This window comes from Rhinolophus sinicus, linkage group LG16 (assembly GCF_036562045.2).
Source record: "Rhinolophus sinicus isolate RSC01 linkage group LG16, ASM3656204v1, whole genome shotgun sequence".
In the NCBI taxonomy this organism is placed as follows: domain Eukaryota; kingdom Metazoa; phylum Chordata; class Mammalia; order Chiroptera; family Rhinolophidae; genus Rhinolophus; species Rhinolophus sinicus.
In genome coordinates, this window is record NC_133765.1 from 33618043 (window position 1) to 33644263 (window position 26221).

At 36.7% G+C, this 26221-nt stretch overlaps 1 protein-coding gene across 16 annotated transcripts in view; it reads right to left on the reverse strand.

The window, feature by feature from the left end:
• Positions 1–444: 444 nt before the first annotated feature.
• The window catches only part of IFT81 (intraflagellar transport 81), a 148338-nt gene continuing 122561 nt past the window's right edge, over positions 445–26221 (reverse strand). For all 16 annotated transcript variants that reach the window (XM_074321753.1, XM_019733941.2, XM_074321747.1 and 13 more), the window contains 7 exons: positions 24984–25112; positions 23880–23969; positions 11122–11208; positions 10021–10092; positions 9849–9934; positions 5762–5807; positions 445–1167 (listed from right to left, as the gene is read on the reverse strand). In XM_074321753.1, the coding sequence (XP_074177854.1) occupies positions 985–1167; positions 5762–5807; positions 9849–9934; positions 10021–10092; positions 11122–11208; positions 23880–23969; positions 24984–25112 (693 nt within the window). In that variant the 3' untranslated portion in view covers positions 445–984. The remainder of the gene's footprint in view (positions 1168–5761; positions 5808–9848; positions 9935–10020; positions 10093–11121; positions 11209–23879; positions 23970–24983; positions 25113–26221) is intronic.

Below are 26221 nucleotides of genomic sequence, written 5' to 3' on the forward strand. Positions count from 1 at the left end.
CATGATAGCTAAAAAGAACTAACCCAAATGGACATGCTAACAATGTGAAATTTGAGTTTTCAGATCTAAATGAAAAACATTTTGAAATATATCTGAACACCGAAATGAAGTAAATGGTGGCATATAAATTTACTATCTTTCTTTAATGAAAAATTTTAAAAAAAATCTTCAAATACCTTGTACAAATGAAGCAGAGATCAGAAGCACTTTGAACTCTTGAATTTTACTTGGAATACTGTGCTAACTTTTTAGCACATGATAACATCTATATTCTATGACAATTTTTTGAATTTAAGATAACCGTCCCCAAGACCTAAATATTCTATTAGATTTTTGGTGAAAATAAGTGGTAATCCTTAAATTTAATACAATACTATAAGATGAATACTAATTTGAAAAATAAATTTTGACACAACTATATGATCTTTAAATAAATAGCCATGGTTTGTGCACTGAGTTTTATTTGCCTTTAAATAATACAAATAGAACAAATGTTATTCAAAATATTAAATTTTCTTGAATTTTACAGAAGAAAAAGAAACTGAAGTGAAACTGTAGGAATTGCTGAACTTCAGATTAATGTTTCTTCAAAACAAGAGATATTATTTCCTAAAAGATTCTTCTAAAGTTAAAAAAGATTAAGAAAAACATTAAGCCATTGGCTTATTACATTTAAGAAGAACTACATGTTTCTTAATGGAAATATGTTTACATTTACAGATAGTAAACTTAGTCTCCTGTCTCATAAAAGTCAGAAGACACCACTGATGTCTAAACTAAGCAAAAATAAAAGCCTTTTTTTTCATATTAAAAAACTTTGAAACCAAAATCTACTTTAACATTATTTTCCAAGAAGGCTTAATAGGGAATGGTTAATCTAAAAGCAAAATGTTATACAAACCACTTTCAAGAAAAGAAATACATCATGGGATTATGATCATAGCTGGTTGTGTCAACTAAAACCCCAAATAATGACACATGAATTCAGAGTACCAGCCGGTCCTCTCCTCCCTCCTGAATTACCTGACCAATGGAAGTTTGGCTTTGTTGTTTCAGAAAGCACTGTTTCTTACATTCCATCAATTGTTCAAAATCACGCCACATTTTTGCTTGTTTCATATTTGGACCATGACTTTCTCGTACAGCTTTTTGTTTTTCCCGAAGTTGCTATCATAAAAAAAAAAGAGAGAGAATAATTAAATCTCAGTTACAGGGATTTATTTCTACTGCTATAATCAGAAGAATGTGGTATGCTTTGTACAACTGGTGAATAATAGTTAAGTAAACCAGGTTCTTCTGTGATGAATGAAAACTTAGATTATACAAGTTAATTACATTTATAATAGACATAGGACAGCCTGAAGTTAAAAAGAACAGAAAAAAATAAAGGGAATCAGGGAAGTGGAACAGTACCATGGTGTAGAAAAAGAATGCAGATTTTGGAGTCAGAAGACTTGAGTTTCAACCTTGCCTTTGCAACAAACTCTAAGTAAGATACTTAATGTCTCTGGACTTCAGTTTTCTAACTGTCACTTAAGGTTAATAAGAGGGGATACTTATATAAGTATCTGCCTTATAAAATTAGTTTTTCCCACAACATAATTGATATAAGAATATATAATAAATTATCATTTGTTACATGTGTTACTATTATTAAATATTGTATTCTTTCCTCACTCAGTGTATGCTCTATGTAAGCCCAAATAAATCGAATTGTATGCATGTATTTCTCACAGAGAAGGTGTAATGTTTGTTTAGAAAGTACACTTATTAAACAGGCCCAAATCCTTATTAGAATTGTTGTTGTTACTACTGGCTTATGTGGTTCCACCTGCCAAAACTGTTCTACTCACTGACTCCAAAATTATAAACAGGAATAAGGAAATATTTCAATAAATTGCAAAAATATACTTTGGGTCTATACTATGACAAATTGAGGAAGGGGGACTGAAAGGAGGAGTTGCATGAAGTTAGAGATAATGAGAGGAAAGAAAGGAAGGAAGGAAAAAGGGAAACAGAAGACGATAGTGTACACATAAGGAAACACAGTGTGACCGAAATACATACACTGACATTGAGTGTGATAAATCATCAAGGACAGAAAAAAGAAGAAAAGACACAGAAACGGAGTACACAGAAATGTCCCCATCTTTTCCTCTTTAGTATATTGTCAATCTAATAGCTGATCTAAGGACATAAATGAGAAGGTTGAACATCGGTCCGTGCCCAAATAAGAAGCTAAACTAAGCTGAGGACCAGATTCAAACCACTTAACTTAAAACTGCCCTCCCCAGCAATGGCTAATGAAAGCAAAGGCAATAGAAAACAGCAGTAGGAAACAAAACAGAATAAAGAAAATACAATTTAAATATAACCAGCAAATTTCTGACATAATACCTGGCATGCAAATACATCTATTTAAGTTTGTGTTACAAATAAAGTATCTTAGAGCAAATATTTTTATTCTCATAAACTAAAACAAAAGAGTGAGTCAGATCAAGAATTTTAAGAGTTTTGAGCATGATTTTAAGATTAAGGTACTACTTAAATGTAACTTTTTTTATATTATTGGAATAATTTCCTTGTCAAAAATTCTAACAACCTATAAAAGTTATTTAAAGAACCAAAGACAGGATGTGGGCACTGTCTTGTGTCAGAAATATTAAACTTAAGTTGCTTCACAACCACGTGTGCTTGAAACCTTTAAGTTTATGAATGCAACTGACGTTAGTATATAATTTATTTTTAATGTTACTGTCATTTAATACAGATTCATTTTGTTGATAGTTGCAATGTACAAAATATACCTGTCACAGATTCCATTGTTCTTTAAAGGGGGAGGTGGTAGTGTGGGGGGAAAGCAGCAATGCGCAGTACAACATTCCATAGTCCTTAGTCAGGCAAGCGCTAGTGTATGACAGTTGGAATTGTAGCACTGCTAGTTGGCCTAGTTTCAGAAACTCAGTTGGCCTGAGGAGGTCTATGGATGTCCAGTCGATGCTGGTTTGGAAGGCTTAGGCTACCATCCAGCTGAAAGGCTGGGTGTGTTCTGTTTGTCTCAAAAATGTAGACCATTTCTTTTTTTCCTTTTGAATATGGCATGTCATCCCATGAATGGAATAAGGCACCTAGAACTCACAAATTCTCTGATAAAATGGAGGAATAAGCTTTAAGGTTTCCTTTTATTTCTTACTTACTTGCATTACTGATGGACATTTATTCACAAATCGTACAGAAAGAACAGGTGGACACTTTTTAGAGAAATGACGGATTCCATGTTTGGGACAGAAAATGTACAGGATAAGCCTGGAACATTTTGTCATACCAGAAAGTAAAGGAACCATCAAAGTCTAGCAGGATTGTTTCAAAGGGATTCAGGAGCTGATTTCAAGAGACTTCCACTGGCCAAAGATGGGGCAATTTGCCCACGGCCAGGAATAATAATTGCAGTAGATTGAAACATCGAATATGTTAAATCTACAAGTCATAAAGATACTTTTGAAGGATGATAAAGAACCAGTGCATCATTTTGAAAGCCAGCAAATAAGCAAATCCAGCAGCATTCTGCCTTTCTTATATGAACTGTACCTTAGGGTAACTAAATAGTTGATAAGAAGTGGCTCTTTACAGACTTATTCAGGCCATTAAATGAAAAAGGGTCAACTTAACTAGAATGTCACCTTTGTGCAACATCTAATGAATTATTGGATCTAGGAAGTGATTATTAATGGCTGCCAACATTATAAAAAGAGAGCCTCCTCATAGAAGCACACACTACCATTTATGAAGGATGCTTCGCAAATATTGAGTCATGTTTAATCAAGCCTATAGATCTAACTACCAATTCACAGGACATACTAAGGACGGAAGAACATGGTAATAACACCACAAGGATGCCATCAAAAAAGTGCAGGATGTTGGAAACCCATCAGGACAAGTGATCATGTATAATTTTTCTTCCAACAAATCTATTGTAAAGAAGAAAGACGGAGGAGTTACCTAGAGAAAAAGAGACCTAGGTACAGCAACTAACAGCAACGTATGAACTCTTATTAGGATCCTGATTTGAACAAATAAATCATTAAGAAATTACGAGACAGATGGTGAAACTGGAACATCGATTGGGTATTATGCAATTATTGTTAAATTATTTTTGGCATGATATGGTATTGTAGCTATGTTCAAAAAGAGTCTTTACAATACATACTGAAATATGACCACATAAAATAATAAGATCTCTGAGATTTGCCTAAAAATGATCTGGGCTGGGAAATGGGTGGGATTATACATAACAAAAGACTGGTGATGGCTACATGTGAGTTCATTACATAATTTCCTCTACTTTTTATGTAGGCTTGAAATTTTTCATAATAAAAATTTTTAAAGTCTTTCTTTAAAAGACTTTTAAAAAGTCTAGTTAACAATTACTCCATGGTTTATCTGAAGTTCGCCTTTATTACTTACAGGTTTATGGGAGTTAATTCAATTTTTATGTAAAAGCATAGATACATGTATGTTTCTAATAATGATTCAAACCAGAAAAATGTAAATAAGAATGAATAATTTTGCCATCACCAATTTACAGAGTCAGACCAAGAGCTAAATTATGCAATGCATTAAGACTAAAACAAAGTCATATTTTTCATTTGTACTTTCAGAATGGACAAACTTCAATATATACATAATCCTTTCCAGGTTGCAGACTCAAGAATATTTAAACAATGAAATTGGACACCCATATAGTCAATGTTTTAAAGAAAAACTGCAGCTAAACAACCCTTACCCGTGATGCTATAAACTTGACACTCTTGTTAGAAAAACTAATAAGAAACCTCAGTTTTCAATAGTGAAACTAAGTCAGAAACAGATAAAATGGTGCACAGGGAAGCGCAGTTAGCCTGCACTATGCAACACGGACTTAAAATAACTGAGGATGATCTTGGAACTCACGTAGATAATTTAATTTAAAATTTTAATCTACCTATTTTAGTTTAAATGTGAGGAAATGCACTCCGAAGTGGTTAAGGGGTTTATTCAGAACCACAAACTTAGGACTGAAGCCAGCCTAGTCCTGAGTTGTTGATAAATATAGATTGCTTTTTAAAAAAAAGAGAATGACAGAAATGGTGTCTTTAAAATGACTGTCAAATCGTGTTGCTTTATGAAGTCAATTAGGATAAACAACTAGTTGGCCGTATATGTCCTGATGGTCCAGGCCCTTACTGTCTACTACCTCTTCTACTTGGAGTGGCTCAGAGAACTGAGAAAACAAGATTCACTCACATGCCCCTATTTTCAGCAGCCCTCATACAAGACTGGCAGGGAGGGAGCTGATTATCTCAAGGTTTTCTGATTATTTGTATTAAATGAATCGATGTTTGTAAAGGGCTTAGCCCAGAGCCTGTGCGTATTCAATAAAATAGATGAGTACATTTATACTTATCTCATAAACAGAGACACCTGAGAATAATCTGAAAACTTGGTAATTCATTACACATGGCATTTTTGTTTGTTGTGCAGAATCTTCTCATGACTTTTTGCTACTTAAAACTATACATTTTTTTCTCCAAAAATCCATGTGCCTTCACTTTTATAAAACTAAATTCCTAAGGAAGAATCTTAATCTTTGAAAGGGATTAAGAAGGATCCAATTTTCCCTTGGAAACTGTACTATAACCTTTTAAAAAGAATGACAATGTCATAACCATGTACTGAAAGCCTGAATTAGACACATTTAAAAAAATAAATAATACATTCTTACCTTTCCAAGGTTTTCCTGTTCAGCAATATTTTTGGTATACTGTTCCCTAGGGAGTCAACACAATGATTAGCTTCAATTTCCTTCAATTGATTTGATCATACAACTAAATTATAAATCAACTTATCTACCTATTAAACATATTAAACAATATAGTTTAGAGTACGGGAGTCAGAATGAAACCCATTATTAAATATTCTCTTTCCCCATTTTCAGTCAGTTCATCTAGTAAATAGTAATTTAAGGGGAAAAGAGGCAAAACATTGCATAAGAAATTAAGAGAATTAAAATGTTAAGTACTATTTCTGGTTAATCTACCCTTAAAACAATGGCAATCCATTTGCTTAAATTACACTTTGTTATTGAAGAGGTTTCCAGAAGGGAGAAAGGATACACATTTTAAATAAACATTAGATAGCATCTAACCCTGGAATTCCACTTCTAGGAAGTCATCCTACAGAAAAAGTCATAATAAAGATAAAAGCAAAAAACATTCACTTCACCATTGCTTATAACAGTGCACATTTGCAAACAAACTAAAGTTGATAGATGGGGAAATGTTTAAGTAAATTATAGAACATCCATTCAAAGGACTAATTTAGAGTTGTAGAAAAGAATGAGGGAGATCTGAAAATACTGAAGTGGAGATAATTCTAAATAAATTATGAAGAGAAAAACTGTATAATTTTATTTTTGTATATATACACACAAATTTCCTATGCATATGTTACCACACACACACACACACACACACAGCAAATGAATGGGAAAAGAATATGGAATAACGTACACCAAAATATTAACAGTAGACATTTCTGAAGCATGGCAATGTGGATATCATTGAATTTTTGTGTACCATATTTCATAATGGTCACTTTTTGTTTTTATAAGTATTTCTTTTGTAATTGAAAAAAATCCCACAAGTTTTTAATGTAAAAATACAAATACAAATAACGTATTGTGTTTTTTTAAGTTAAATTTATTGGGATGACAACGGTTAATAAAATTACATAGGTTTCAAGTGTACATTTCTATAATACTACATCACCTATATTGTGTGCTCACCACCCTGAGTCAGTTCTCCTACCATCACAGTGTATTGTATTTTTAAACAAAAGCATTTTAATATTACATAAGACAAAAAGTGAAATTTAAAGTGTTAAGGACAAAGATTGAAGGATGAGGACAAAAGAACCAATGACAAAGAAGAGAGGCTTTAGACTTCAAATTTGGATGGAAAAAGACCATGTTTCTGTGTAAAGCTACACTGTAGTATTTAAGAAGAAATGAAACACAAAATTGGGAACCTGAGAAATCATGAACCACAAAGAGAAACCCTAGCAGCTTAAGTGAAGGAAGATACACGTGATCAGAATAGAGAGAATGTCAATTGAAAGTAACCAAAGTCCTTACAGAGCTGAAGTGATGGTAGAATTTTGCACAGGAATGAGGGTGGAAGGAAATAAACACAATCTTGATGAACCTTCATTTTGCTCTTAAAATGTATGAGACCCTACATCAAACTGTTGGCCTTCCCAGCTCTCCAATGAAAAACAGCTAGGAGGATGTAATGATATGTTGGCTCAAGAAGAATGTATGGTTATAGTTCAGATAGCTTTCAAAAATTCATTTATTACCGTAGGCCTGAGAAATGTCTAAATTGTTTTAGAATTTCCATTTATATTTTATCAAGAAATCAATAGGCTCATACTCTTTTACTGTAACACTAATATATAATTTCAATTTATTCAAGACATAATTATGGAGCACCTACTATGCACCAAGCTTGCCCTGGGATTTCAAGAAAAAAACAGGACAGACTGGGTCTTGCTCTCCAGGAATTCACACTATGTAATTTCTAAAACACTGCTGCATACATTGTATTTAACTTGATCCTCTGTAGTATATATTGTCCACCTTGTTTTATAATAAGGAAGTGATTTGCTCAAGGTCACAAAACTAGGAACTAGAAAAACCAGGTTAGAAACAAATTCTGTAGTCCCGCTCTAGTGTTGTGAAATAAAACAGGCTGCCTCTTTCAATAAAATTAAAATTTGCAGATGATCTGTCAAAACCAAACTAATTTCTTAGACCTTTGGCCTTACCAGAAAGTATCACAAAAGCAGAAAATGCAGTAACAATAAAAATATTGTATCTATAATAGTAATGATATTTTAAATACGTATCAGTGAGTTTAGAGTATAATTAACTCCATTATATTCCTAATAGCCTTATAATGTACTACTCTAGCCAGGGCCCAGTATTTTTCTATAGGAAAACTAAGGAATGATAAAGGTATTTTATAATAATTTTTAAAATGATGAAGATGAACATCTGGTTAGAAAACTACTCAGAAAACCAATAGTTCAGGAGCACTGTTTCCTTCTTTACTATTTATGTTGATAATTTTGGAAGAAATGGAACTTAATTTCTAAAACTTTTTATTTTTCAAGAACAAAAGTAACTACTCACATTTGTGACATATTAGCATTGACCATATAGATTTATTTGAGCTAAGTTTACAGTCAATGAAAGAATCTGAATAAGTACATTTAATATGTTTAATATGTTAGAGCATTAGAAAAAATATTTTATTTATAGGATATCTTCAGTCTGGCTTGCATTCCAGTGTATTATATGAGTATATATAAAAAACTTAGACTCTGCAAGATATTGTTATTTCTTAGATTCCTTTTTTAAAAAATTATATATTTTTTCAGTTACAATTGACATTCAATATTATTTTATATTAGTTTCAGGCGTACAGCATAGTGGTTAGATATTTATATAATTTATGCAGTGGTCCCCCTGACTAGTCTAGTACCCACCTGGCACTATACATAGTTGTTGTTGCAACGTTATTGACTATATTCCCTATGTTGTACTTTAAATCCCCATGACTATTTTGTAACTGCTGACTTGTATTTCTTAATCCCTCACCTTTTTCACCAGATCCCCAATCTCCCTTCTCTCTGGCAACCATCAGTTTGTCCTCTGTATCTGTATTTGTCTCTGTTTTGTTTGTTCATTTATTTTGTTCTTTAGATTCCACATATAAGTGAGGTCATATGGTATTTGTCTTTCTCTTTCTGACTTATTTCACTTAGTGTAATACCTCTTAGGTCCATCCATGTTGTCACAAATGGCAAGATTTCATTCTTTCTTATGGCCAAGTAATATCCCATTATATCTAAGATTCCTTTTTGTAACATCAATGTATATGCCACTAAAAATCTCAACTGAAATCTAGAATAAATGTGAATTCTACACTTTGAGTTCTTCCTGGATGATAAAAGCAAAACATCTGAAGTGTGGTAAGGGGTAAAGAAAGCTTATCTTGTTCAATTACTGCATTTTATCACAGCTGGCAATTCAACTATAAATGTAGTTTTTATGGCATCATTTGATTTATTACAGCATTCCGCAAGCTGGGATTACAAAACAAAAACAAAAACAAAGACAAAAAAACAAAAAAAACAAAGTCACCGTCTAAGGACTAGTGATATTTACACACCGTTCCTTGTTTTGAAGGCTGACACACAGCAATCACACGGTTTCTAGCTGAAATTCAGTCACTCAAACACTGTACAATGTCAGGCAGATGACCGGAGTCCAGGCCACGTGGGACTTTCAAAACAGACAACCTTTTTGCTTATAAAAAAGCAACTATGAAATTATATATATTCCTGAGGGTGGGGGAATGGAGAGTTATTGATGATTACAAGAGTTCCTGGTTAGGGTGATAAAAATGTTCGGAATATATAATAGTGACGGGTGAATGACATTGTGAATGTAATCAATGTAAATGAACTGTACAATTAAAAATGGCTACAGTGGAAAATTTAATGTTACAGATCTTTTGCCACTATAGAAAAAGTAAGCAAGGTAGAAAATTATATGTATGCCTATTGAGTTAGCCCGGCTGGACTATCCAGAAGATGTTTAATAAGATTTAAACCTAAATAATACCTTAGTATCTGCTTATTTAAGTACTCCAGATTCTACAATTTCATCTTATTTTTAAAACTTCCATAGGTGAAAACATTAAGTAACGCAATATAAAACAATACAAAAACAGTGAATGACTTGCCTAATTGCCTTTCTTTTTTCTTGCTGATCGGAAGAGACATACGCCTTCATCTCATCAGCAGCACGACGAAGCTGTACTTGTAGGTTCTAAGTGGAAAGAGTACGTTTCAGGTTCAGTCCTTGATACACAAAAATCTCAGAGCTAAGTTTTTGATCCACTTCCTTTGTCTTACCTTGGTCATACAATTTGTATAATGGTATTTACTTTCTTCTTGAAGACATTCTTCGCGGAGTCCTCTGACTTCCTACAATACATAATTTTAAACGGGCACCATTACTGACAGAATAATCAGAGGCAGCGAGGATGACTAGATGCACAACAGAAATACCAGCAGTCACTTCCCCGTCTGTGACTGGAACCTTACCTACTATAACAGAGTAGCCTGCAATCTTTCCGAGAGACTACTCATATCACTCTCAAACCACAGGCTCTGTTATTGATTTATTAAGGACTCCAGTATGCCCAGCTCTGTGTTAGGTGCTAGAGACACAGCAGTGAACAAGACAGGGCCCTGCTCTCCTTCAACACATGAACAAGGAAACACATAATGAGGTTTTAGATGGGGTCAAGCGCTATGAAGAAGCTGTGGCAGTAGAATGGGATAGGGTGACTGAGTGGGCAGCGTCAGACAGGGTGATCAGAGACGATCTCGAGGAGGAGGTGACATTGAGGCTGAGGTCTGCTAGACGAAAAGGAGAGATCAAAGCAAAGAGTGGGGGGCAGAGTATCCCAGACTGAGAAGAGCACACGCAGAGACCCTGAGGTGAAAACAAGCTTGGCCTGTTTAAGTCCAAGAAGGCGGCCGGTGTGGCCGGAGCCCCATGGGGGAGGAGCAGAGTACATGCATGTGAAGCTTATGAGGCGGGGGGGGTGTGTGTGTGTGTGAGGGTGTGTGTGTGTGGGGGCTTTGGAGACCATAGCGTGGAAGTTAGATTTTAAGTACAACGGGAAGCCTAAGTTTTATACAGGTTTCTTTGGCTGCTCTGTGGAGAATAAAGTGCAGGAAGGCAAGAGTGGAAGTGCGAGAGCAGGTAGTGGGTTACTGTGGGATTCTAGGAAAGACATTCTGGGGCCTAGACTTTGGCAGCAGTGGTACAGATGGAGAACTCAGGGTGTACACATGAAGGTTGAAGAAATAAAGAGCTCTGGAACTTAGGAGAAAGACTCAGGGGATGAGGGAAAAGACTTGGGGCTCCTTTGACATTGGTGTAGTGAAAATATGCGTACACATGCAGTTTCTGCTCAATTGTTAAAGTAAAAACTGTCTTCTTACCTGTTCTAATTTGGAACGATTGCTTTCGAGGCCTGCTGCACAGCTGTCATACTGGGATTTCTTTTCATCACACTCCTGGGTCAGTTCCTAGTATAAAAAGGGGAAATGACTGAATAAGTGAAAAACAAAGGACTTAAATGTGGCTCTGACATAATGCATGCCCTTGTCAGTCTTGTAACTTAACTCTAAGCTTCTTGGCATACTTAAGAGTTATTTATAAAACAATCAGACATTTGAGAATTGTGACAGATGAAGGTGCTGATAAAAACAATAGCTACCATGTATTAAGCTGTGTGCCAGGCTGTTTGCTAGGAGCTGGGAATACAACAGTGAACAAAACAGCCCCAACCCGTCCCCTCAAGTAATGTTCTGACAAGTAAACAGGCTGCTCAGTGCTGTGATGGGCAAATGTGAGGTGTTATAGGGGCACATGGGACTGTCACTGGACCTGACCCAAGCTTGGGGATCAATGGGGACAACTTCCTGGAGAAACTGATATCGAAGTTGAGGTATGAAGGACTAGTGAGAATAGTTAGGGGGAAAGTGAACAGGGGAGGAGAATGTTCATAGGAAAGGAACACTGTGCATCCAGGCCTGGGCTAGAGGGAAGAACAATTGAGGATGTACACGTACTTTCTTATGCTGGAGCGCATCTGGGAAGTGTGACAAGAGGTTGACGATTTCAGCAGGGGCCTGACCGGAACTTTGTAAACCATGTTGGGGCATCTGAGTTTTACCCCTGACGATAACTAAATCTCACTAAACCCCCCTGAGGTATTAATATCCGCAGATCCTGCTTGGAAAAAGTTCAGGGAGGCCAAACACCTCGCCAAAGAGTATAGTGCTTGAAAGAGGTGCCGGGATGCGAATTCAGTCTGTTGGTTTCAAACTTTCTTCTAGTGTAATATTTAGAATTAGATAATCTGAAAATCTTCTACTACAAACACCTAGAAATGCCAAAAGTATCTACAATCGCTTGACTAGGTAGAGTAAACATCCTTTCAAATCCAGAGCTGAACTGAACTTTCAAGGAAGTAAGGGGAACTACTAGGGCCAGGAACAAAGGATGACGTTCTGTGGCTACCCTTGGTGGAGAGCTGGGAGCCGCCCCTCTTGGTTACCAGAGTGATTATAATGTCCGGGCAGGGCGGAGGACAAAGCCCTAGGCCAGTGCAGAGTGGGAGGTTAGGACCAAGGACCCACAGTAAATCCAAACTGTTTTTCATCCGGGGAACCTGTGAGTAAAGGGCCAACCCCAGGCCTGGACTGGTGCAGGCCAGCCTCAGAATGACCTGGGTTTCACACAGCACAGTCTCCTTGGGAACCAGAGTGAACATAATTGGGTAAGGCTGTGGGTGTTTCCTTCCTTGCGTGGGAATGCATCTGGTTTGGGTGATTAGCATAGTATAAGATTGGTAGAAAAAAGGAGAGGTGGCTTTTACATATCAAAGTGACCTACAGACATCTAGGCTCTCCTGGGGGACAGTCATACACACCCTAAGTGGGAGAAGGGGCACCAGAGGCTGTGTGCTTAGGGAGCTTCTGAGATGAAGATACCTGCACTTGAAAGCCTTCTTTTCTGTCTGTGAGTCTGATGGCCAGACTTCTCAGTCAATGCAGCTATACTGCTGCAGAGGCAGGTGGAAAAGGCGCCCACCCTGAGGCAGGTCTGGGGTCCGATGTTACCCACCAACATGATCTGAGAACTCCCCAGCTGACACATTAACTCAAAATTAGCTCCAAGCTGTGATACTCCTAAGACACCCGGCAGAACAACTGCAAAACCAGTCTTGAGGGACACACCTTCCATCCTAGCTGCCAGAATTCAAGAGACAAAAGCTCAAGATAAGCTCACAATCCAAAAGTATAAACATATAAGAAAACAATCAATCCATTAGAAGTGAGAATCAGAAAATATACAAAACAGGACTATACCTCCAGAAACTTTGAATACTATAGATAAGCCTATTAAATAAGTATGCTTAAAATAATTAAAGTTATAAAGCAGGAACTAAAAACAAGAGATTAAAAAAAGGTACAGTGAGTAAAAAGAGACAAAAATGAAAAAAAAGTCATTGAAATTAAAACTAAGTAGTGGCATAAACATAAGATTAGACACAGCTCAGGAGACAAAAGAAAATAGAGCTGAAGAAATGATCCTGAATTCATCACAAAGAGACAAAAAGATGAAAATATGAAAGTGAGGTTAAGCAATAGGGAACGATATAAATATGCCTAACATACATCTAATAGGCATTGCTAGAGAACAGACTAGAAAGACCAGGAGAAAGAATATTTGAAGATATTATGTAGAATTTTTCCGTAATTAATGGAAGACAAAAAGCACAAAATCCATCAGGGCAAACGAAACTAAATCTATACTTAGATCATGATGGTGAAAATGGACAACAGCAAAGACAAAGATAAAAATATTAAAACCGATTATCGGGAGGGCACTACCTAAAAAGAAATGATAATTAAACTGATAGTAGACCCTTTAAGGCAACAAGAGAAATCAGAAAGCAATGAAAGAAATATTTTCCTGACCAAGCCCTTACTTAAGAAGAAGAAAAAAGATGGTTTACTCATACCGGTAATAATGATTCTTTACTGAGAGAATCACTAAAAGAAAGCAAAACAAGGAAATTTAATTTCAGGAATAAGGAAACTGAATCCAGAAGGAAGGATTAAAATACAAGAAGCAACGATGAGAACTGCGAAATATGTTGGTAAACCTAAACAGGAAATGATGACGAAGTAGTAATTATAACATTAACGACCACCGTGACAATCACTCTTAGAAACGAAGAAACAAAATGGAAATAAAATAACAGACAATAACAACACACACGTAGCAGAAGAGGGTGTTATATTATCCTAAGGTCCCCGTATTGTTTGAGAGATGCTGATTAACTTTAGACTTTAAGTCAGGAAAATATATGGTAAAAATTTAAGAATTAAACACTATCAGAATAGAAGACAGAAAAAAGAAAATGAAGGGGAAAAAGAAGATAAAAGAGAACGGGATTGATATAATAGAGGGTAGGGGAAAAAAGCACAGTAAATAGGATGCACAAAATAGAAATAAACCCCAATGTATCAATAATAATTGTAAATGTAAATGGGACTAAAGTCACCAATTAAAAGATTCTCAAATTGAATGTAAAATCTATACCCACACAAAATCCAGCTATATGCTATTTATGAGACATATATAGATAAAAATAAGGACATAGAAAGCTGAAAGTAAACAAATAAAAATATATATCAAGCAATACTAATCCTAAGAAAGCTGGCACACTCACATTAACCGCAGACAAAACAAAGACACCTAGACAAAAAGAATTACCAACAACACAGGGAGTCAGAAAATAATGATAAAACAGATAATTTACCAGGACGTTTTTTTAAACCTGGAATCTATGTAACATTGTGGTAAAATATAAATAACATAGAATTTACCATCTGAACCATTTTTAAGTGTACAGTACAGTGGTGTTATGTGCATCCACACTGTTATGCAGCCATCCATCTCTAGGGCTCTTTTCATCTTGCAAAAGTGAAGCTCAGGACCCATTAAACAACAACTCTCCATTCACCAGGAAGTCTTGAACAACACATTGAAGAAGCTTGATGTGATACCACATGGAGAACCCAGTACTCAACAACTGGAAAACACATGCTTTGGAAGATCAAGTCACTAAAAAAAGTAGGTTGGCTTCAGATCTCTCCATGGACACATTTAACTCTCAAAGACCGTGGAGCTATACTTTAAAAATCCTCAAGGAAAGAGAGCATGATGTAAGAATTTTATGCTCAGTCAAGCTGTTGTTGAAATATTTAAGGCAACAAATTCTAGAACACGCAAGAACTGATCAGAGAATATTGTTCTTATGAGCCTGTTTTGAGGACTCTACTAGAGGACAAATCAGAGACAATAAAAAGTAGGGGAGGGCCGGCCCGGTGGGTCAGGCGGTTAGAGCTCCATGCTCCTAACTCCGAATGCTGCTGGTTCGATTCCCACATGGGCTAGTGGGCTCTCAACCACAGGGTTTCCAGTTCAATTCCTCGAGTCCCACAAGGGATGGTGGGCTCCGCCCCCTGCAACTAGCAAGGGCAACTGGACCTGGAGCTGAGCTGCACCCTCCACAACTAAGACTGAAAAGACAACTTGAATCTGAACGGCACCCTCCACAACTAAGATTGAAAAGACAACTTGACTTGGAAAATAAAAGTCGTGGAAGTACACACTGTTCCCCAATCAAGTCCTGTTCCCCTTCCCCAATAAAATCTTAAAAAAAAAAAAAAACGTAGGGGAAAGGGCCGTGAAAGGATTGGTAATGAGCATTGAATCTAATAATTACAGACCTAATACTAAAAACAAAAGAGGGGACAAGGGTAAAAGAACAATGGAAATGTTCTTAACAATGGAGAAATCCTACAATAAAACCTGCGGGGAGGAAACGGGGGAAAAGAAAGTGGCAGGCAGAATAAGAAAGCTGGTTTCCTCCGTCTCTAATTGCTGGGGATACACAGGTGGGGGATGTCAAAGGATATGATGCGAAGCTGAGGAATCAAGGCATCGCCTACGCATATTAAAAGGATAGGCAAACAGTAAGAAAGAATACAATGGACTAGAATCAGGTGCTAATGGAGAGGGAAGGGAGGGAGAAGGAAGGGGACATATACCAATTTCAGCTCTGTTCACAGTGTGGGTCAATAGATACTACCTACAGAAACAGATGATTAATGGTGGAGTTACAGAACCACTAGAGCAAAACCACCAGCTGGAATACACACACACACACACACACACACACACACACACACACACACAGCATGGCGGTGGAGAGGAGAGAGAGAGAGAACTAGAATGAACAGAGAATTTCTTCATAGGCTTCAAAATCGAAAGCAAAACATAAAATGCACGTCTAAGGCCAAATATGTCTGCATATCAGTAAATACAAACGGGCTAAACTTATCTATTAAAATAACCTTTCAGATTACATCACATAACAAAACCCAATTCAAGATCTATTCAGAGACACATCTAAAACAAGGTAATATTTTTAAAAGTTGAAAGCCAAAGATGGGCAAAAGTATAGCAGGCAATTGCAAACAAAAGGAAGCAGGCATTTTGATCATAATATCAATCAAGAGTTGAATTCTAGCCACAAAAAAGAAAGGCTTTTTTTTTTAATGAAGTAGAACAAAAGTGTGGAGAGCAAACTTTGGTAGCTCATAAATAATTACCTATTCATTAATTCTCAGGAACTTACTGTAAGATTCGTAAGGAACTGTTAACAGTTATTACTTCTGGGGAGTGTGCTGGTGGGGTGCAGAGAGAGAAATAATTTCTATTCTTTCTTTGAAACAATTCTTTACTGTTTGAATTCTTGCTAATAGCATGGTTTTACCTTTATAAGAAACAGTAATCAATAAGAAATGAGTAATTATCAGATTGTATATTTAAAAATGAGTATTTTAGCCCTTTCCCATATATTAGCAAGTATATGTCTTATGTCATTTAATTACATGACTTATAGAACTTCTCCTAAGAAAACAAACATGAAATTTTTGTAGGTGCTACTCTAATTTTAGATAATTATAAAAGATGTAAACATAAGTCATACATCTTAAGTTGTGATGCTCGAATTTTAAACAATTGTTAATATTCATATTTAGAACAACATGCAAGTACAAAAGAAGGGAAATATAATAATACTTCATTATAAAGTTTCTTAAATATTTGAAATTTGTCCCTTAAAGCAAGAAGTATGAAGTATTTTTAAGTACTCCTGTCCTTTAATGTATGCATGGTAATACATCTATGTAGTTCCGAGTGTTAAATACACTTAAACAAGTTAAAAATAAATAGTATTCAAAGTAGAGAACAATTAAGAATTTCGGTTAATATTTAAAAACAGGTTCAAGTAAATGAAGTGGCTGACTTTTTTTCAGTATACTTTTTATCACAAAACATTTCTAGGTAAAAACAGAACTATATGTGATGTAGGCGAGTGGCAAAATGAGCATCAGGTACCCACCAACTGCACTGAACTCAAACATTAAAACAAAAGAACCAAACCAGTTAATGTGAAGGGAGGCAAATCCTACACTCTCTCTAGATTTTTTTCATTGTGGTAAAATATATATAACATAAAAATCACCACTTACACCATTTTTAAGTGTGCAGTTCAGTGGCACTAAGTGCATTCATACTGTTGTGCCACCATCACCACCGTCCAGCTCCAGAGCTCTTTTCATCTCCCCAAACTGAAACTCCACACCCATTAAATACACTGACTCCCATTTCCCCCTCTTCTCGCTCCCTGGCAACCACCATCCTATTTTCTGTCTCTACAAATCGGACTGTTCTAGGTGGCTCATATAAATGAAACCATACAGTGTTTGTCTTTTCAACATGGCAGAAGACAGATGAAAATGCTTCTTAGATGGCTTAGGCACCCCTCTGACTTGATGAATATGGAAAGAACTGGAGAGCTGTACTATCTGAGAATGGTGGTGAGATAGCTACATTTCCTTGTAATGGGAAAGGTAGGCAGTGCTTCACACAGAGAGAAATCTAGTTACATCACGGGAAAATGAATGTCAGGTGTTGGTTACATTATAATAAATGACTTTATAGAATTTAAGGTCTAGTATATGGTTTTACTTAGAAAACAATTGGGTTGAAAAGCAGCAATATTCCTTCTTTTACAACTATTTTTGGCAACTAGAAGGATAAATACCTTTTTTAAAAAAGTTCTTATGTATTAGTCATTGTTGCAAAGTGCCTTATATGTGTTATTTACTCATTATAACCGCCCTATTAAGAAGGGACTAGTTTACAGAGAAGGAAACTAAAGTTTATAAAGTCACTTACCCAAGGTTATGTAGGGTCTGCCTGATTCTGCAGCCCATGTTCTGAATCATTCTATCCAGATTGTCTCCCTATAATTAGTGCAACTGGTGTCATTTGCCTTTCACCTGCTGAAGTGTTTCCCAACCATAGCATGTTGTAAAGCTTATCCTAAATCCATGCTACATATGCCCTTATTGGTCCTGTATTGACAGATGGCACAGTTTAGTCACATACACCAAATGGTTCTTTTACTGAACTAATAAATTAGTGATATAGTTCAAAAGAATGAACAAGTATGGTGAAGAAGGGATTAGTGTAGAGAAAACGGGCTTTGGACTCACATAGACTGTAGTTTGAGTCCCTGTGCCACCCCTTATACCATCTTAAACAAGTTATTTGAGTTCTCTAAGCCTCAATTTCCTCATCTATAGAATATCTGAAAATATCTAACATTGTGAATATTAAATGTGTAAATGAGACATTGCAAAAGCTCAGTAATCATTTAATTCTGTAGAGGTCCGCTTCTAGTTCTAGAAGACTCTTGACACATGTATACTTGATTTGAGTTTTTACAAATGCTCTGTTTATTAATTCAACAAATATTTATTGAGCACCTACATTGTTCTAAACCAGACACTTACAATTCTGGTAGAGATTATGGTAAGGATCTTAAAAGGGACATAGCTTTTTTTTTTATTATTATTCCATAAAACCCCTCTATTTAGTTCACAAAGTAATTTCATTTGCATTACATAGTGTTAAACCAAAATTCACATGGTCTTTCCTGAAGTGTTCTCCTCAGACTTCATCTACTCTCACACCACGCTCTGTGGTGATCGCCCCTTCTCCAGGGCTGTGCAAACATTGGATCTAGGCAGATGCTTACACACTTCAACTTGAGCCCTGATAGCTCCTCCTGAGCTCTTGTTGGTATTAACGTCTGTGTGTCTATAATGAATTCATCATTCCCTCTTCTTCACCCCCTGCCACCATCAAAGTTAGCTCTTCATCATCCCTAACCTGCATTGTCAGTGGCTTCAAACCTCAAAAAAATTTTTTTGCTACCGTGTTTCCCTGAAAATAAGACCAGGTCTTATATTAAGGTTTGCTCCAAAAGATGCATTAGGGCATCTTTCAGGGATGTCATTCTGAAAAATCATGCTAGGGCTTATTTTCCGGTTAGGTCTTATTTTCAGGGAAACACGGTATCTTTTGTTCCCTTGTCCACAATTAATGTTCTTCCATATACAAAGGGTGCCAAAAAAATGTATACACATTTTAAGAAAGGAAAACTATATTAAAATTGCAATACTCTGGAAATGAAGATTGGTATAGCCACTATAGAAAGCAGTGTGGAGGTTCCTCAAAAAATTAAGACTAGAATATGACCCAGCTATCCCTCTCCTGGGTATCTACCCAAAAAATCTGAAAACATTTATCTGTAAAGATACATGTGCTCCAATGTTCACTGCAGCTTTATTTACGGTGGCCAAGACATGAAAACAACCAGTGTCCTTCGATAGATGATTGGATAAAGAAGATGTGGTATATATACACAGTGGAATACTATTCTGCCATAAGAAAAGATGAAATAGTGTCATTTGCAAAAAAATGGATGGATCTTGAGACTATTACGCTAAGCGAAAAAAGTCAGACAGAAGAAGCCGAGAATCATATAATTTCACTGATATGTGGTATATAAAACTGAAAACAACAAAGAAACAAGACAAACAAATGAAGAAACCAAAACTCATAGACACAGACAATAGTTCAGTGGCTACCGGAGGGTAAGGGGATAGGGGGCTGGTAGATGAGGGTAATGGGGGTCAAATATATGGTGATGGAAGAAGAACTGACTCTGAGTGGTGAACATACAATGTGATATATAGGTGATGTAATACAGAATTGTACACCTGAAACCTACGTAATTTTACTAACAATTGTCACCCCAATAACCTTTAATTAAAGAAAAACTGCAATAATATATACCAATAACAAAAGATGAACACAAGTCACGTTTGACTTCTGCAATTACAAAAGATGCTCAAAGTGGTTCCCATCTGCATCCAGACACTTCTGATTACAGCAAACTACTGCTTGAGCAATGCTGACCGAAGTGTTCACTTGTATACATTTTTTTGGTGCCCCTGGTACTGTTCAGATCTATTCCTTCTCGTCCATTTCTTCCACCCTCATTACTTCTAACCTAGGCTATCAAAAGACATTTGATGCTGCTTTCATTTGTTGAAAGCATAATTATAAAGCCACAGAGTGAACCTGTGAAAATCCTAACGAGAATATGACAAACAAATAAGGAAAAGAAAACAGTGAACTATAGACTAGAAAGGCTCAATACATCTCAGTCTTCAAGAAAGGAGATGCCAAGGAGCGTAATAACTATCGTATTATTACTCTAACTTCCCACACAAGTAAAGTAATGCTCAAGGTGACGCAACAAAGGCTTCTACCTTAGATGGAAGAAGAAATGCTGGATGTTTGAACAGGATTAAGGGAAAAAAAGAGGCTCTTCAGACCTAATAGCAGTTATTTGCTGGATACTGGCGTGGTCCTAAGAATTTCAGAAGAAGGTTGGTCTACATTTTATGGCCCACAGGAAAGCCTTTGACGGCATCGATCATGAAAAGCCATGGGCTGCTCTGAAAGAAATGGACACACGTCAGCAGCCGACTGTCCTGATGTGTAGCCTGTGTGGTGGCCCGGAAGCCGCTGTCAGGACAGAAGATGGAGACAGAATGGCTTCCCACAGGCAAAAGCGTCAGACAGGGTGCATTTTATCTCCTATTTGTTTAATCTGTACACAGAAAACATCATAGGAAAAACTGGGCTAGACTCAGAGAAAGGAGGAGTGAAAATTGGTGGAAGAAATATCAATAACTTAGGATATGCAAAGGACGCCATCTTCCTGGCAGAAAGTAGCAATGGCCTGAAATGACTTCTGATGAAAGTGAAAGAGTAAGTACCAAAGCAGGACTGCATTTGAACATCAAGAAGACAAAAATCATGACTACAGAAGAAACACACAACTTTAACATAGACGATGAAGACATGGAAATTGTTAAAGCTTTTGCTGACCTTGGTTCAATCATCAATTCAAATGGAGATGGCAGCCAAGAAATCAAGAGAAGGCTGAGACTCAGACGGGCTGCACTGGAAGGATGAGGAAAGATCGCCAACAGCAAAGAGGTGTCTTTGAAGACCAAGGCTAAGGTCATCCACGCCCTCGTCTTCCTAATTGTTGTGTGTGGATGAGAAAGAAGACTGACAGGAAAACCATTCATTCATTTGCAAGGTGCTGCTGAAGGAGAGCTCTACAGATACCCTGGGCTGCCGGAAAGATGGACGCGTGGGGTCTAAACCTGAAACATCGCTGGAGGCAAACATGACAAGCCTGAAGCCGTCCTGCTTCTGGTACATCATGAGAAGGCAGGGCTCTTTGGAACAGACAATAATGCTGGGACCAATAGAAAGCAGCAGGGAAGGAGGAGGCCCAAATGCGAGGTGGATGGACTCCATAAAAGAAACCGTAGGCACGCGCCTACAGGAGCCTCAACATCCTGCTGAGGACAGGGCGTTGTGGACATCACTCATTCACAGGGTTGCACGGGTCAAGCTGACTGCATGTAACACACATGATTATAAAGACTCTGGCAAACAAGGGCACTATGACAGAGTAACTGCACAGGACCTTAAAGTAACTGAATGCAATATATGCTACTACGTCACATTCTAACCAGGTACAAAAGTATACATGAGAGGACAAGGATAAAATGCAAAGATGAACACGGTTCAGTTGTTAGTAATAGGAGGCTGGGTGGTTTACTACAGAGACCAATTAAAGTACCTGACATACGCATAGCCTCTCTTGAGGGAAAATTCTCGAGGCAGCCATGTCACCCTCCTTTCTTCCCACCCTTATCCACAAGTACAGGCTAAACTAAGGATGGACCCCTGACCTGACCTGAGGATAGCCTAACAGTCTTTCAGGTAGTCTGACATGAAAAACTGCCCCCAAAAGAGAAGAGCTGCACTAGGAATTTGAATTAGAAAATGTAGAGAAAATAGGGCAGGTAGTAGTGAAAACTTCGCACAGAGGATGTGGTGAGAAAGGCCATAGTGTGAGACATTAATGACGAGGAGCCAGGAGCAAGCTGAGGTTACCAGTCTGCCAATTACAAAGAGCAGGGAGAAAGTATGAGATAGAGACAAGAAACAGAAGTGAAAAACCTGGCTGGTGGCAGGAACAAAGGGAGACGCCAATGCAAAGAGATTCACCGAGTCATGTTATTGGTGTAGTATTAGCGTGTAGGACTTGGCTCTGCCCTTTACCAGCTGTGGGACCTTGGGCAAGTAGTCCTTTACCGCCCCACGCCTTTATTTGCTCATTTGTGTAAAGAGGAGCTCCCATCTTACTGGGTGGTTGGGAGGCCTGAATGAGGAATGTAATAGCGCTTGGCACACAGAAAGCACTCAATAAATGTTATTACTATCTTCTGCATCATCATTATCCAAAAGCTCCTGCTGCTAAGGTTCCTGAAGTTTCCCTGAACCAAAATGCTATGTGGTTACAGAACTTCTACCTGTTCCAGATAGACTATGCTTCTGATTCTTGGATTTAATGAAAGAGCTAATTGCAAACAGATTAATTAGCTTACTATTAGGGAGAAATGTTATCATCACTAGAAATACACATATCTGGTCCCTTGGGTCTCCAAGTTGCTCACTCAAGAAAAGCATTAAGAAAATCAATGAATTAGAAAGTAACTATGAAAATAATTGTTGATGTCCTCAATCTGAACACTTTGCTCAAAATTCTCCTTTCTGAAACCTTTCCTTTCTGACAATCACTTCATTGGCTTCCTCTTTCCTTATCAGTTAAGTATAAGATTCTGATTGTATTTTGTTCTATATTATTCTCCAGTTGGGTTATCTTTTGTTTTTCTTGAATTTCTTCATGTGTTTGTCCCATCTCACCTATCAGAGTATGAACTCCAGAGAACAGGGACTTGTCTCTTCCATTTCTTTTGTGATGGCATTGGTGCGTAATGGAACAAGCAGGAGGTTTGAAATAAGATGATACAGATGCTAGAGCCAGCCCCTAACTCTCACTTCCTACATCTCTGTTTGTATACGTCACTAAAACCTGTCTCAGACTCCAGGGTATTTTCTATAAAAAGGAAATGATGCCTATCTGATTTCAAAGCCCATGTGATTTTTCACTCTGCTTCTCTGACTGACGGATGCCACTCACGGAGAGTTCTGCAGTTCCATCCTCAGGCACATGCAGTACGGCTCACATGCAAACCTAAACTACCACACGGAGAGTGATAACTACTGCTAACGTCAGTTAGCCACCTGATCTGGGTTTGTGAAGGGCATTACCTTCTAACAGTTTATCTTTAAAACAGTGGTTTGAACCAGCTTCCAAGTCATGGTATTTCATCACTTATCATAAGCTATCATAGTTTGCCCCCTGGCAAAGCAAGTTCATTAATCTGAAGTTAACTTGTCACCACTCATCGGCAGACTTTGAGCTTTTACCTGGCCACAGAAGAATGTGACTTCATATTTATAGTTCTGACATGCATATGATTTAAAGCAAAAAGCTCATCTGGCTGCACTTGTGATTTCAGCTTAAAACTCCTTCTTCTCCTTCCCCCAATAATATATGACAGAACAAGCAGCATAAATTAAACAGAAACCTTTGTAGGTCATATTATTCATTCTCTTTTGCAAAATAATATCAATATGATAGTAGTAGTAATAATAATAATAATGTTTTCTATAAATTACCTAAGTAAAATATTCAGGATTCTAACTACTACATCTCAACAAGATAGAATACTAAAAATATCACAATGTCAAATTCACTTACTTGACATTTCTGACGCAGCTGTCGTAGTTCTTTTATAACTGGGGCTAAAGCTGACTTCTTTTCAGATACCAGTGAATTCAGTTTTTTTACCTGTCATTTAAACAAAACATATCACATCTAAAAACAGAATTCAAAAGAACAAAAATACTCCATGCAAACAGGTATTTACTGAAGTGTTATATATACGTAAGAGTAAAAAAACTATAAATTACTTCAGTGCCAAACAATGGGGAAGTGATTTAGTAAATCTTGATTCCTTAGTAAGATGGAATGCCATTTAACTATTCAAAATGTCAGTTATTAAGACTGCAAACCAATATGGGGAAATATTTATAATCTAACATTGAATAACCAAAACAAATTACAAAATTGCCTATATACAACTACAATCATGTTATATTATGTAAAAAACACATAATTACGTAGTTTATATAAAATATACACAAACATGGATGAAGCGATATTAAAAACGGTTAATAACCTGAATGGCATGAGGAATGACCAATCACAATGGACACCAGCCATAGAGGTGAACAGGGTCTCGGAGGCCTCTGCTGTGCTAAATGTTCATCTTTTTAGGAGTTAAGACTGTAGTGATATCCAGGGGGTTCTGGGCGAGTGGCCAATATGGACAAGACAGGCAGAGGTGGGTATTCTGAGAATTTGGGGCAGAGCTATTTACCAGTAAGTAAGGAAAGATTTCAACATTTTAATGTCTGATGAGGCTGTACCAGTGAATTCTAGTTAAATAGCAGCCTTGAATATAAAAAGAGACTAAGGACATACATAAAAATAAAATGATTTTATTAGTTAGGGTAGTATGATTTGGAAAAACTTATTTTTTATCTTGAATATTTCTTTATGTTGTATAACTTTTACACACCTCAAAAAACACAAAATATATAAACTGTTATAAGCTGAACAATCTTACTAAAATGGAAAAGTTCAAAACAGATTGATAGAATATAAAGAGATGAAAGAATATAAACAATGTGCAGAAGTGAAAATTTGAATGTTTCACTGAAAACAGGACAAACACAAAAATATCTGCATTCTAGCTACACAATAAAAATTTTAAAAAACCTAAAAAAAATGTGTAATCACCATTTCAGACATGTCATCCAGTGTTCGTCCTTTCATTTCATCAACTTCACTCTTCAGTGCGGATACTCTTTCTAGCTCTTCTTGAGTGTAACTATATCCAGATATACCCTTTTTCTCCTCAGTAGTTTGCTAAAAGTAAAGAATAAAAATAGGTGTCAAAAATGGGATCCACTCAGCTTCCTCAAAAAATTACGAATAGAATTGCCATATGACCCAGCAATCCCTCTCCTGGGTATCTACCCAAAAAATCTGAAAACATTTAGAGATAAAGACACGTGTGCTCCAATGTTCATTGCAGCTTTGTTTACAGTGGCCAAGACATGGAAACAACCAAAATGTCCTTCGATAGATGAATGGATAAAGAAGTTGTGGTATATATACACAATGGAATACTATTCGGCGGTAAGAAAAGATGATATAGGAACATTTGTGACAACATGGATGGATCTTGAGAGAGTAATGCTGAGCGAAATAAGTCAGACAGAAAAAGCAGAGAACCATGTGATTTCACTGATATGTGGTATATAAACCAAAAACAACAAAAGAACAAGACAAACAAATGAGAAACAGAAACTCATAGACACAGACAATAGTTTAGTGGTTGCCAGAGGGTAAGGGGGGTGGGGGTGGGGGGTGGGAGATGAGGGTAAGGGGGATCGAATATATGGTGATGGAAGGAGAACTGACTCTGGGTGATGAACACACAATGGGATTTATAGATGATGTAATACAGAATTGTACACCTGAAATCTATGTAATTTTACTAACAATTGTCACCCCAATAAATTTAATAAAATAAAATAAAATAAAATAAAAAAAGTCAAACCAAGAAAACTCAGATGAACTGGCACCCACAATGGAAACAGCTTTGCTGTTTGAGAGATTACTTTGATTTTAACTATTCTATGACAACCTAGGCACAAACAAATATGGAACAAGCCTGCAGACAAACTTCCATATAGAACCTTCCCTGGATATTTCTTTCCAAAGCTCCATGGAAGTGATTGCTTAGAAATTTCTGTCCAGCAGGCCATGATAAATACATATTTTACAGTCAATCTCTTGGTATGATAATTTTGCTCATATTAACTAGCTAGTCAAAAGAAAAAACTACTTAGAATTCAACTTTTAATTCCACCAAAGTCAGCATGCATAAAAAAGTTAGTGCTTACTGCTACATTAAAAATAAATGAATCAGTTCATATGACATCTCTAATTAATCAGAAAAAATTAATTTC